The sequence below is a fragment of the Diachasma alloeum genome, unplaced genomic scaffold, assembly GCF_001412515.2.
Source record: "Diachasma alloeum isolate Michigan unplaced genomic scaffold, Dall2.0 Dall_scaffold_00176, whole genome shotgun sequence".
Lineage (NCBI taxonomy): Eukaryota > Metazoa > Arthropoda > Insecta > Hymenoptera > Braconidae > Diachasma > Diachasma alloeum.
In genome coordinates this window covers 2,391,847-2,405,215 of record NW_021680342.1, presented here as the reverse complement: position 1 = coordinate 2,405,215, position 13,369 = coordinate 2,391,847, and the positions used below count along the sequence as shown (strand labels likewise).

Below are 13,369 nucleotides of genomic sequence, written 5' to 3'. Positions count from 1 at the left end.
GGGGGGGGGGAGAATAGACGAAATTCTCGAGTTTTTTTCCAGTCTGAAATACTAGTGTTTATGTGATGTCACGGATAAACGCTCATTCGCGTTCCAACTGGGATTTTTTTCTACCGCTCTCTCGGCCCATCACGGAAGGGCTCACCACGGAAAAACTTGCGCTTTTAAATTTTTGGCTATTTCGAAGGCTACGTATGAAGGACACCAATACCGGAACACAATTACTGGAACCTCGCTTCGACCGGCAATCACGAGAGCCAAATTCAAGGTTTTTTGGCATTAAAAAAAACCACACGCTGGGGATAAAAACGTAAATTGAAGGGAATTTGTTCATTCTTGAGTCGAAGGAGATCACGAATTCGTCTGGTTTGCCCTAGAGGGTGGACTAATAATTCCTCCCCACCCTCAATTGTGGGGGATAATTCTGAGAGCCAAATTCAGCGGACGATTTATTCAGGTGCCACTGGGTATTACGTACGAGACAGCAATGGAGAGATATGCAGCACCGCCTATATGCGCTCGGTCTTTTAGACTGAGCGACTCGGTCGCATTATTGCACCTCTAATGCGATCGCGGGGGGATGTGTAGCCACGCAAAAACCGAGAATTTGATTTTGCCTCGGAGGGGACAGTTGCCTCAAACTCACCTGCCTCGCAACGGACTAAGCCATGGCATGATGGAAAAATTTATTATTTATTGTTGAAATTTATTGTTTGAATTTTTCGGGGCAAATCCCGGAAATTTTTATCTAGTGACATTTCCACTGCAACGTCAGGGAATTTCCGAATTGATTGATTTCCGAATAATTCAATCAGAATATGCTGAAGGAATGGCGAATTTGGTATTGGCAAATCAAACATTCCATTTATTTGCGCATAATTCAATCAGAAAATGAAAGAGAATGCTGAAAATTCAAGTTGAATTATTCCTTGAAAATTTAGAAAAATCATGAAAATTTCGGTTGTTTAAAATAAGTTTAAAAAATCCTGTCCTGACTCTACTACAGAACTTTATGAGTTCCTTTGAATTCTACCGAAAATTTGGAATTTCATAGTCACTTTTCCCTTGAACGGAACTCAATGGCATTGTCGATGAAATTTCAATCTTTTTAACATGTCAATTCCCGTTGAATGAAGACGTTGAGAAGAAAATTATTGAAATTCTTTAGAGCCTGAATTTTCAAGACATTGTCTCCACAATTAGTCAATAATTGTAACTGCACGCGCCAAGAGCACGCGCCCTCGAGATTAACGGTTTTTCAGCATCGAAGTCCTCCTAATTAAGCTGCCTGGATCAACATCATTCAGTCCCCATCACGATCAGAATAATTATTCTACAGTTTCCCTCTCCCTGGACGCACTGCCAAGAATCCTTCGGTCTTTCAATTATTGATCCTAAAATAGCTGACGGCGATAGCTCAGACAACTTGCATAATCTCATCACTGTACGAAAGAAATCCCTTGAAAATGTTTTATTCCTCGTGAATTGAAAAACCAGACTTCAAGATGATACCTCAGTAATTTCCTCCTCATCATGACTCTTTTGCAAGCCGAGTAATTACTCCGAGTAATTAACTCCGCGGATCACGAATGTTTACGATACCCCAACAGAACAAGAATCCTTTCTTCGATGACGGTGTGCAAGCAGGAAATTAACCACTTGAACAATTTTATTTGGCTCCTTTCAGAGATAAATCCTCTTCATAATTATGGGAATGCCGCTCAGTCGCCTATCCACGGAGTTTATCATTCACCACAAATTATTCAAGCCTGCTGTCTCATTTTAGAAATAAGAGGATCTAAAGAACTAGTCGACTGAAATCTCAGGGGAAAAAAATGCCCGAAGACAACCTTCTGGGCGACATTTGCGTATGCCTCATAATGATGCCCTCCATGAATACCGGATTACCTATGCGTCCGTTGTATGGGCCATAATATCCCCCAAACATCGTATACTCACCGTAAGCCTCATCATCGATCGTACGTGACCGCCTACCGCCATGTTACTGATCATAGGCTTAGAGCCCATTTAGGCAGATGCGACAGAAAAATTGTCAGCGATCAGTTTGAGCATTTTTTTTCCGTCCATTCCTCGACTTGCATTAGGCGGTCGGGGTGGAGTCGCTCCAGAGACTGTTGGTAGGAGAGAGAAGTTGGGTCGTGTGCCGGCCACGCGACACCGTCACTTCTTCCCATAACCCAGGCTCAAGAACCCTACATTTTTTCCCCTGAAACCACTTGTAGCGCCTTGTCCCCATAAAATTCATTGCTGATCGTTTTGATTACGAGATACACGTCCGGTCGTTCACATTGTTTTTATCAATAGCCTATCACGATAATTATCCGTCAGCAATTCATAATTCCGACGGGTGGACGTTTTGCGGAGGTGGTCTGGGTCTCAATCAGTTTTGGATGCAGAATGTCTGGATGAAATGTGACGGAGTAAACGCCGATCCGTACTGATCAGGAAAATCGGCTCCTACACTGAGAAACAAAATTTCTAATGTCTGAAACATATTTTCTTGAGACAAGTAATTTTTCTTCAATTGTTTAATTCTCCCAGACATCTCAACTCACGTGGCCAGAGAAAGGTCTCATGCTTTAAAATATTCTTGTACTCAAGAATGATTTTGTCGCCAATGAACTCACAAAAATCGCGGAGAAGAATCGGCCATCTTCAACTATTTATTGTTTGCATAATTTTGTTGTTATGTTGTTCCAATATAATATAGTGAAGCAGTTTTTACGGATCAGTCTCTTGTTCCTGATTTGCCTGATAGCCTGATTTGAGTTTCCACTCGGGGACTGGAATCAAGTAATTGCAGAGCAAAATTCAAGTCTATATCAAGGAAAATAATTAATTAATTCGCATTAATGCGAAAGAGACAATAAAATTTCTCCGCTTGTTCAAGAAAATTTGTGCACTATCAGGAAATATGTCCTGAAATTGCAGGAGTTACGTCGAAGAAAACGAGTAAGTATTTTATTGCTAGAAATTTTTGTGTAATGGTGATTGATTTTTTTGTATAGTGAAATTTCAGTTGCTGCGCTTCAGCAATCTTGTTTAGGGAAATAGTATATTTATTTCGGGGCTAGTGCCGGGGGGTTTTTCAGTCCTCGCCTCCGGCTCGGACGCCAACTCCACGCGAGTAAACCCCCATGGCACTAGTCGTGAACGATATTTTTCCGTAGTAACTGTCACTTTTACGAGTTTGGGGAAGGGCCAATGCCAATTCCCGGACGGGGAAAAGTGAAGGTACGGAAAATATTTTGTTATCTTACGGGGTGTAAAATTACCATGTAAATTAATATTCAATCTTTCGTGTTCCGAAATCAAAATTGTGAATCAGCATTTAATTATTATTCTCTGGAATTTGGTGAACAATTCCAAAACTAATACGACAAATGCTCCTGCATGGAGAGAAATATTTTTTGCTCCCATAACACTAATTTTTTTCACTTGACGAAAGGTAGAATTTCCGTCACGTAAAATATTTCTCATTGGATTAAATTTGCCATGATTTACTGGATCATTTTTTCTTCTCCCTTCTCTCCAATCGATAAAAGACTAAAATAAGACGGGTGCGGCTGAAATTTTTGTCTTCAAAATCCCAAGTTTTTGTTCTATTCACAAAAAGCCAGAAATTTTTTTTAAGGAAGATCATGTACGATTGGTCTACATTATTAAATCGATAATTATTACCTATTATATGAGGAGTATAATGAGGGATCGCCAGGTTGGGTCGATCAGTATCTTCTAATGTGGCCCGATGGGACCAGCGGTGAGTCGGACAAATCGCGTGGCTCTCACTATTGTACCGACTCAGCAACACGAGGGGTGTTATTAATTTTTGCTTCGTCTTGAGACACTAGGCGAGGACTAACCACGCAAACCCTTCCTCAATTGCTCGTTTAATAAGCGAACCCGGTGGTAATGTCACGTTATTTTTTGGCCATAAGGCACGAGCCAAATTATTTTCGCGGTGTTTCGCATTTTTTTAGCATACCAACTTGGGTAAGTCAGGGTGAGGTGGACGCCCGGGTCAGATGAACGTTCATTTTCAAATGACATATGATGGGCGTTTAATGATGGACATTGGATATAACTATGGGCAGTATATAGTTATGGGGAGTTTCAGGATGGATATATTTAATATCATGCTACACAGAATTTTCATTAAGGATATCCAAGTACTTTCGCTATTTTTCCTCCAGCGAAATGCTTTTTGACTTTTGCAGTCGAACATCAGAGCTTTGATTTCAGCCCCATTTGACCCTAAATTTCCGAACATTTTACAATAATTTTATTATGTAAACTTTACAGGTCTGGATTTGAGTCTCGATATTGAACCGTTAGAAGACATTTGAAAGATCGGAAAAAAATAGAGAATAATTAAAAAATTAAAATTTCGAATATTACGTGCATTTTCTGTAAATAAATTATGAACAATCAATTTTCCACAAACAACAAATTTATTCATACTCAGAATTTTATCAGAAATCAATTTCACGTCTAGAAAATAATAATTCTGTGCAAAATGTAATTTATGACGCGGAATATTCATGATTTTTTTCAAATTGTTCTCACAAAAATTAATTGACATATTTGATGATTGAAAAGGGTTAAATCTATAGTGTAGTCTGTTCCAAACTGTGAAAGACACTTGGATATCCTCAATTGAATATTGAAGATCATATTTACCGAAAATTTTCTGATTTCTATGCATTTTTATGGTATAATTGAACTGGAATTTCCAGTTTCCATTGTTTTTTCCATGAAATTTACAATTTTCAGTGACAAAAATCCTTGAAATATCAGTTTAACTGCCAATTGATGAAAATTTCCCAGCCGTATACCGTAAATTTCCACGAAAAGTTCTCAACAATCTAATTTCGTATTGCTTTCCTCCAAGTTTTCAAGTGTTCAATATAAGAGAATTTCACCCGATTCCCGTTACGCCAGATTTCGAGCAATGAAAATTGATAATTAATTAAATCCCGCAGGTAAACTGCTGTGGGTAATTGTAAATCCAGTCAGATTAATGACTGCCAGCGTTATACATAGCGTTTGGGGAAACACGTCTTGTCTTGTTGTATCCGTTAGGACATCACGCGCTTTAAATACCGGACGTAGGTCGTGTCTCTCGGTAATTGGCTATCGGATCTGATGGCCCGATCTGGTTTGCAAGTTATACAGTGCTGGTGTGCCATTGAGTCCAGCCCAGTTAAACATAATCGCGACACCTTGTACGGTAACACAGGAACCTTCACGTAATTCATCCAGCACAGATCAAATTACATGAGCGGGAAGTTTGATTATTATCATCTTTAACTAATGTCGATGAGTGGACAATGCCTGTGATTAATTATTAATTAATTATTTCAATTGAGGATATGTAAGAAGTTTTCCCGTTTCGTGCGGATGACGCCACACATTTGGAAAGGGTTAATCACGGAATAAATTCCTCAATCAAATTGTCCAAAATTTTGGAAACTCTATTTTTTTGTATGAAATAGATTTTTGATGAAATTCTCAATATGGAAAAAATTATTGCATTTTTCGAATTATTTTTTGCGGCGAATATTGATTGTTTATAATTATTTACGAAGAGGGTCATAATCTTCGTAAATTGCCATTCGCTGATAATTTTGAAGAGTGACGCATGACACACCCATTCGTTTTTTTCAATATTTTTTTTTGTAATTCATCAATGATCAAAACGACAACTATGACACGAATATTATTCTTCAACCTTTAAACTATTCAATTCTTGTTTTCTACAAGAGAAACGCCATCGAAAACCTGTTGAAAAATCGGGTGACCAACTAACCTGTGATTAATCATTAATTAATTATTTTAATTAAGGATATGTAAGCAGCTGTTCTAGGGTCGTGCGGACGATACCACAGATATTCATAAATTATTTACGAAGAATGTCATAATCTTCGGAAATTGCCACTTACCCGATAACTTCGTTAATTTTCGTTAAAAAGAAAACTTTTCAATTATTCAGGATTTCATTATTTTGAATATTGTATCCACGTTATAAAGACTCCATGAGTAGTTTTTAATCAAAAATATTTTATCAGAACAGTACCATTATTTATTTCGCAACCGATTGCTTTGATAATTTTTTCGAGATTTCAAGGAATCCCTTCAGCGATTAAAAATTGTGATTACTTCCGAAACAGTACAATGGCAAGTCGGTAATTGAGAAAGATAGAAGTCACGAAAGAGGGAAGGCACGTGCCCCGGGCATCCTCTGGAAGAACCCAAAGGGGATGACCATGGGGGCATTAGGTATCGAGGTTTAGGTACAATCGTGCCGAAAAATGAAAAAGCAAAACTATTTGCGGGACTAACATGCAGGTGCATTCGCCAGAAGTAAAATTTTCTCCTTTGTCGTTTGCTGTGGCGCAGGTGCAACAAAAAAGAGCCGTTTTCCCGTGAATGGAAAGTCGGATTTTTGTCCCCTCAAGTGACTCGGATTATTCGGTGGGAAATTATACAGGTTGCCGGAGGTGACCTGCAATTACAGAAGGACAGTTCGCCGATTAGATGGATTAAATTCTCGAAAAAAAAAGAAAAAAATGTTGGAGCACATGGATGTTTTTTCAACCAATTTATTACGCTTTTTGTTGCATTTGTAATGGCGTAATTCAGGAGAGTGCATCAGGCATTCTGGAACATCTCAATTATCATCGCGAGAGTCAAAACCGTTGCCAAATTATCAGATTCCGTGCTCCTAAGGCATTACTATATGGGAGCATGAAATTCAACTCTTTATGACACTTTAATACCCCGAGGGAGCATCGCAAATCGCCTAAAAATTGATAAAAAAATCTCGCGCTGATAGAAAGGATTAGTTAGTGTTAAAAAATGAATTTGATTGAAGGCTGGGGTCGATTTGGTCTCGCCAAGTGTGCATTCGTTACTAGTTAACGACACTCGTTGACAATAAATGTTGACATCCACGTAAAGAGAAACCACTTTGTCTATTCACATTTTTGTCTCAGCAAGTCCCATTTACACTAATGTTAAATTGTTTTTTTAATTTTCTCCAGCGACGTAATTTTTTTATGAATCAAGGATGAATCATAGGGTCATTTTTGACCCTACACTGGGAGAAAAATGAACAAGTTCTCAATCACATCTTGTGTGGGCCAACAAAATCGTTAGTTGAAAATTACAAAAAAAAAATGTCTGGTTCGAATTTGAAAGTCAAAAACGCGAGCAATTGCTCTGCTTTCAACAACAACGAAATATTTGGGTCAAAATATCTTTTACAGAGACAAGTTTATCAAGAAATATTTTTCCCCCAAGTTACAAGATTGCCATCATATCATTATTATTATTATTTCACTTAAGAACTCGTTTTTTATATGTGATTATGGAATAGCCGAAACGGCAAACTACTATTTCTCGTTTCATATAAAATGAGCATTTGCCAGGAACAAAATACGTAGGAGAGCATCGAGTGACGAAGAAATAATGCTGGAAATTACATCTCTTGCTTGCACAGAGAATTCAATTTTTCTGAAACGACTAAATCTATTTTGGCAATAAAAATTTTCAATCTCGGCGCACGTTTCGCATGTTTGGCAAAAGTAAGATTTGTTTCAGGATCATTTTGGCTCAAAATGTGCGGAATTTTATCAATATTATTAGAGTATACATAAGTCCATATTGACAAAATGGTGCTTTTTCATGCGGACGTCCACAAATGAATCGTTCCATCAGTGCATCAAAATACAAAAGAAAATTTCACGTTCGATACGAGTGCGTCGTGATAAACACAAACCTTCACTCAATCCACTCGTAAAGCCATGTCTCCGTAAAGCATTGGTTTCATCTCGATAAATAACTCTCAATGTCACGCATCAAATGCACTTGGAATCATCCAAGTGTAGTGCATCGACGGAATAAACAACAGAATAAGGCACCACAGAAATGCAAAAGGATTTAAAAAATGGCATTGAGAGTGGGGAGAGTTGCACGGTAGAAAATTCCCTTCGGATTCACGGCTGGGTAAATCAGCACGATTGTGAACACACGCAACCGCGTAAAAGTTTCCAATTACCGATTCCCGTGCATGCGCGCCTAAATATATCTGTATTCAATCGAAACAATTTGACAATTCCCGAAACATGATCATTCAGGGAAACAGATCAACCGAAATGGAAAAAAAAATCAATGATTTCCGTTCGCAATCTTTTTTCGAATTTTCAATTCCTGTTCCGTGAAGATATCACACCGCACTTAGTGTAGGAACGATTAATCACTCAAAAGCACCACTTATCACGATTAAACACGTTGCCGAGGAGACGAGAAGGGGAACAGGGGGGAATTAAAATGGTGGGTATACATGCAACGGTATTAAACACGCTCTGTGCAATGCGTTGGATATCCTATGCGTAGACTTGAGGCCTAGTGGGCCTCTACACCAGAGAACATGGTCAACACAGACATCAAGTGTTCAGATTTCTGTTTAATTAATGTTTCAGTCATTGATAGTCTTGATAAGCATCAGTCAATCATTAATTTCCACTTGGCGAGCACTCCAGAATCATATGAGATGTGTAAACAGCGGAAATTTTCTTTGACTATTATGGAATTTTTGGCGGATCAATGGAGACAAGAAAATTGTATTCTTTTTTGTGAATTATCTTTGTAAGGAATAGGATGTGCGAAATACGGACAACGAATACTATTAGAAATTCCTGGAAATTCGCAATGTGAATTTTATGTTTTGTGATCTAGAAATCGAATGAAGATTGAAACATTCACGAAATTTCTGTTTTTGTTCCAATTCCAGAAAATTGAGGCATGTCACACTGGAAAAAAAGAAATTGCATGAATGATCTGGTAGTAATTTTTCCGAGAGTGACATTTCGATTTAAATTGTAGGTAGAATTCAACATTCAGAGTGGAAAAAAACAGAATTTTCCGGATTTTTAACAATTGTCATGGAATAATTGAACAGAAATTGACAACTATCGTTTATTTGATCCTGATCGAATTATGAGAAAATCAATGGAATACGCGATTTTTCAATACCGAGATTTTGGGAATGTCCAGTGGAAATTGAATATTTCACGAAATAACTAATTTGTTAATAACATATATATTACATCAAGATTCATTTTTCATTCCATTTTTTCTCCTCAATAAATCTCAAGACTAATTTTCTGGCGATAGACAGCCCTGAATGTTCACATTGTAAACGGAAATCTTCAACATTCTATCGTACATGAAATTTCCTGTCTCACACTGGCGCACTCAAGCCATTGATTATCAGTTTACACTGCTGGAACGTAAATCACGCACAATTTTCCAATTTAATTACAATAACTTAACGTTATAAAAAAGCCCACTACCGCAGATTATTCTTATATACAGGGTGGCCCAAACCTCATTGTACATATGGTAAAGATAGTTCGTACGGATAATTTGGAGATAAAAACGGCGGAAGGATGATAGCATTGAATGTTCAATCGATTCCAATCAATTTCATCCCCCGAAGATATGAATTTTTTTGCTGACTCTTGTCTTCAGGTTCACATTGCGTGTAGGAATTAAATGGCTCTCAGGCCGCCGTGAAATTCACTGCGGCAGCGAAACAATTTTTCCTTCAAATCATTGTGCATTAAATACCCAATTGATTGCCACCAGTTTCATTCCTCCATTCCAATTGCGCGGGGAGACATGAACATAAAAAAAAGAGAATGATTTGCGATGGATTTTCGTGTTGTTTATCAAGCCAGTTTTCAATGAATATCTCGAAATCTAAAGGAGATAGCAAAATTTTTCTCAAAATCTTTTTAGTAGTACTCAATTCGCTCTACAAAAAAGGTTATTACGAAAATTTCGCTATCTCCCTTAAATTCGGAAATATTTCTGGAAAACTCAACTAAAGACTAAATTAACTTAAACCGTTTGACCACTTCCCTACTGCTATGTACAATGAGTTCTGAGACACCCTCTATATTCAATATACACCGGATACAATCTCTGATGATGATTAATTGGAATACGGATTTTACGTAACGAACTGGAGTGCAATGTGAAAAGAATTGAGGAAGAATTGATACCGGCCTAACGAAGAAAGTGTTAGGAATACATGGGATTTGTTTTGGTCTATAACCAGAGCCGGTCTTAATACAACGGGCGCGCGCGCTCTCACTTCGAGGTCGTCCATGCAGACGTATTTACAGGCAACACGTAAAATGCCCAAGTGCCTTGCACTGACTACCTCTTCATCGCAAATAAGAATGGAGTGGATTACGAGAGATACAACCATATTTCACGGTGCAAGCCTTTCCGGATGAGCTGGGGAATTTAATTCAGATGCACTTCCCCTCGGAAAAAATTCTAGTTCAAATGAATTCGTGGGATGGGCATTAAGGAGAGGGAAAGTGTCTGATTGAATAAGATTTACATAATATTAAAAATTTTGAAAGACTCGAGCGGCTATCATATTTCTAATCTAATTTCCGAGTTACGAATCATATTGGTACAGTAGCCATCAACTTCTCCTTTCACGAATGACGGAAGACTGTCAAATAGTCAAATAAATTATCATTTAAAGTGAATCAGGATCTCCGATCTCCAATTTCAAACTGATTTCCATAAAATTCGCGACGAGCATAAATCACCGAGATCCTCACTTTCCCTGATAAAAAGTGCGTTCTTGTTACACCACATATTCATTTTTAAAAAGGTCATCCATATTCGCGTGCATCAATCAACCCTCAACAGCTATTGTAACCACCATTGACCAGACATTACACAAGTCAACATTAATAGTGAAATTCTATGACTGCAGATTCTATACCCAGAAATAGATAATACGACGCACATTGCGTCACGTAATTCCCTATTATTGCTGATTATCTCACAGTTTAGTGTACTAATACAACTATGCTATTTTGGAGACGAAGAATGAGTTGTACTTGGACTTACGTTGCATTCGGTAAAATTGCTCTTTCGAAAGCACAGATGGGGGGCACTTTAGGTTTTTGCATTAGCAATACACGCGTACTTGTACCCANGGGGGGGGGGGGGGGGGGGGGGGGGGGGGGCGGGGGGGGGGGGGGGGGGGGGGGGGGGGGGGGGGGGGGGGGGGGGGTCTCAGAGTACAGTTATTTCACATCATCCCACCGAATGTCGTTCGAATAAAGATAAGTTAAGTTCCACATTTCCCAATCGTAAAATTGTATCCTACTCTTACGAATCGAATGAGCGCTTTAGTTTCGATATTTTAACACCGGCAAATAAACATGTATGAAACATATAATATAAGCGATGAGGTGCAGGGAAAGTGCCAGGCTATTATGCCGTTGGGTATATAAGGCTGGGACGTAGAAAACGAAGCGGTTCAGTCAGTGGTTAAGCGCCACACTAAAAACACACGTAAGCCGCAGAATGAAAACGAAGGTGAGTCTTGTTACAAATTGATAGTGAAAACAAACAAACGTTAATGGGCATCTGTCATTCTAAAGTCGAGTGAAACTATTCGTTTACGGGAAACGTGGGCAATTCATTTTAGAACAGAACATCGACCTTTGTAATTACACTGTTAGGAAAGAATTGAAATTTCGTGGGCAGTCAACTTGGAATTTTCAGGAAAGTGACATTGAATTCCATTTTAAGGGGAAAAAATCATGACACTTGACGTGAGAATTCCTCAACCTACTTGAATTTTCAATGAAATCACGAATATTTAATGTCGAACTGAGATGAATTTTCCATCAATTGAAAATTCAAGAATATATTTGTCGGAATTTTTCTGATTTCTACTAATTTTTAAGGAATTGTTGTACTGAAAGTTATAGTTTTCCTTTTTCTATCCACAACATTCCTTGAAATTTCGGTGTAACTAAACTGTGATAAAAATTTTCGAAAAGTGTATTGGAAATTTCAACGAAAAATTTTCAACAGTGACTGAATTAATTAAATATTTTAGATTCAATTAGCCCTTGTGGCGCTTCTGGCACTCTCTCAGAGTACCTGGGTGTACTGCGAGGAGACAGCTGCCTCGAAGAAGATCGAGGATTCATCGGTGGAGGCTGCCGAATCAGTAGCCGAGAAGAAGACCGAAAAGCGTGGGCTCGGTCACAGTTACGGCGATTTTGGTGGTAGTTACGGGGGTGGATATGGCGGTGGTTACGAGTCACACGGACACGAGGAGCACGTTAAAACCGTGACAATTGAGAAGAAAATTCCAGTGCCGGTTGAAGTAACGAAACACGTACCTTACCTGGTGGAGAAGCCAGTGCCTTACGAGGTCAAAGTGGGTGTTCCACAGCCCTATACCGTGGAGAAGCACGTCCCCTACCCTGTTAAAGTATTCGTCAAAGTACCTGTTCACGTGCCCCAGCCGTACACCGTTGAGAAAAAAGTACCATACGAAGTTAAAGTGCCTGTTGACAGGCCGTACGAGGTCAAGGTTCACGTGCCCCAGCCGTACGTAGTCGAGAAGCACGTTCCAGTACCGGTCAAAGTACCCGTTCCACAGCCGTACACCGTTGAGAAGCACGTGCCTTATCCCGTCAAAGTGAAGATTCCGGTACCAGCGCCCTATCCAGTGGAGAAGCCAGTGCCTTATGAAGTCAAGGTACCAGTTGACAGACCATACCCAGTACATGTACCAAAACCATACCCAGTTACTGTTGAAAAACCGTACCCAGTACCTGTTGACAAACCAGTACCATACGAGGTTAAAGTACCAGTTGACAGACCATACCCAGTCCCTGTGGAGAAGCCCTATCCAGTACCAGTCAAAGTGCACGTACCACAGCCGTACACTGTCCACAAACACGTACCGGTACCAGTTGAGAAACCCTATCCAGTACCGGTTAAAGTACCCGTTGACAAGCCATACTTTGTCGAGAAGGAAGTACCAGTACCTGTTGAAAAGGAGGTGCCGGTTCCCGTCAAAGTTCCAGTTCATGTACCTGTTCATGTGCACCATGAAGAGCATCATGGACAATACGGTGGAGAGCACGGTGATATCGGTGGGGGTGATTTGGGCGGTGATCACAGCGGTGGCTACGGCGGTGGCTACGGCGGTGGCCACGGCGGTTTCCAACCGTCCTACGGGTCTGAGGGTGGCGAGTACCATCATCATTAATAAAAATTGTGTTTATCTTTTATTGTTAAATTTGAAATTTTAAGAGCTTCTGTACCTTGATCACTTCGCACTATTATCTCGAAGATTCTGTTACATGTGATAAATATTTTCATGTACTGAGGAATGAGGGAGGAAACTCAGCTCCTCCTGCGTCTCTCCCTGTGTCTCTCTTCTCTCAATTATGTAATATAACTCGTAGGCAAATGATGTGTCAACAAACTGAGCTCCAAAGGATGA

The 13,369-nt window shown here is 39.3% G+C and overlaps 1 protein-coding gene across 1 annotated transcript; it reads left to right on the top strand.

Moving 5' to 3' along the window:
* Window positions 1-11,193: 11,193 nt before the first annotated feature.
* Window positions 11,194-13,369, top strand: LOC107039425 (proline-rich protein 4). Its single transcript, XM_015259064.1, has 2 exons — window positions 11,194-11,436; window positions 11,966-13,369. Exons 1-2 carry the CDS (start codon window positions 11,425-11,427, stop codon window positions 13,130-13,132), a joined length of 1,179 nt encoding a protein of 392 aa, XP_015114550.1. The 5' UTR covers window positions 11,194-11,424; the 3' UTR covers window positions 13,133-13,369.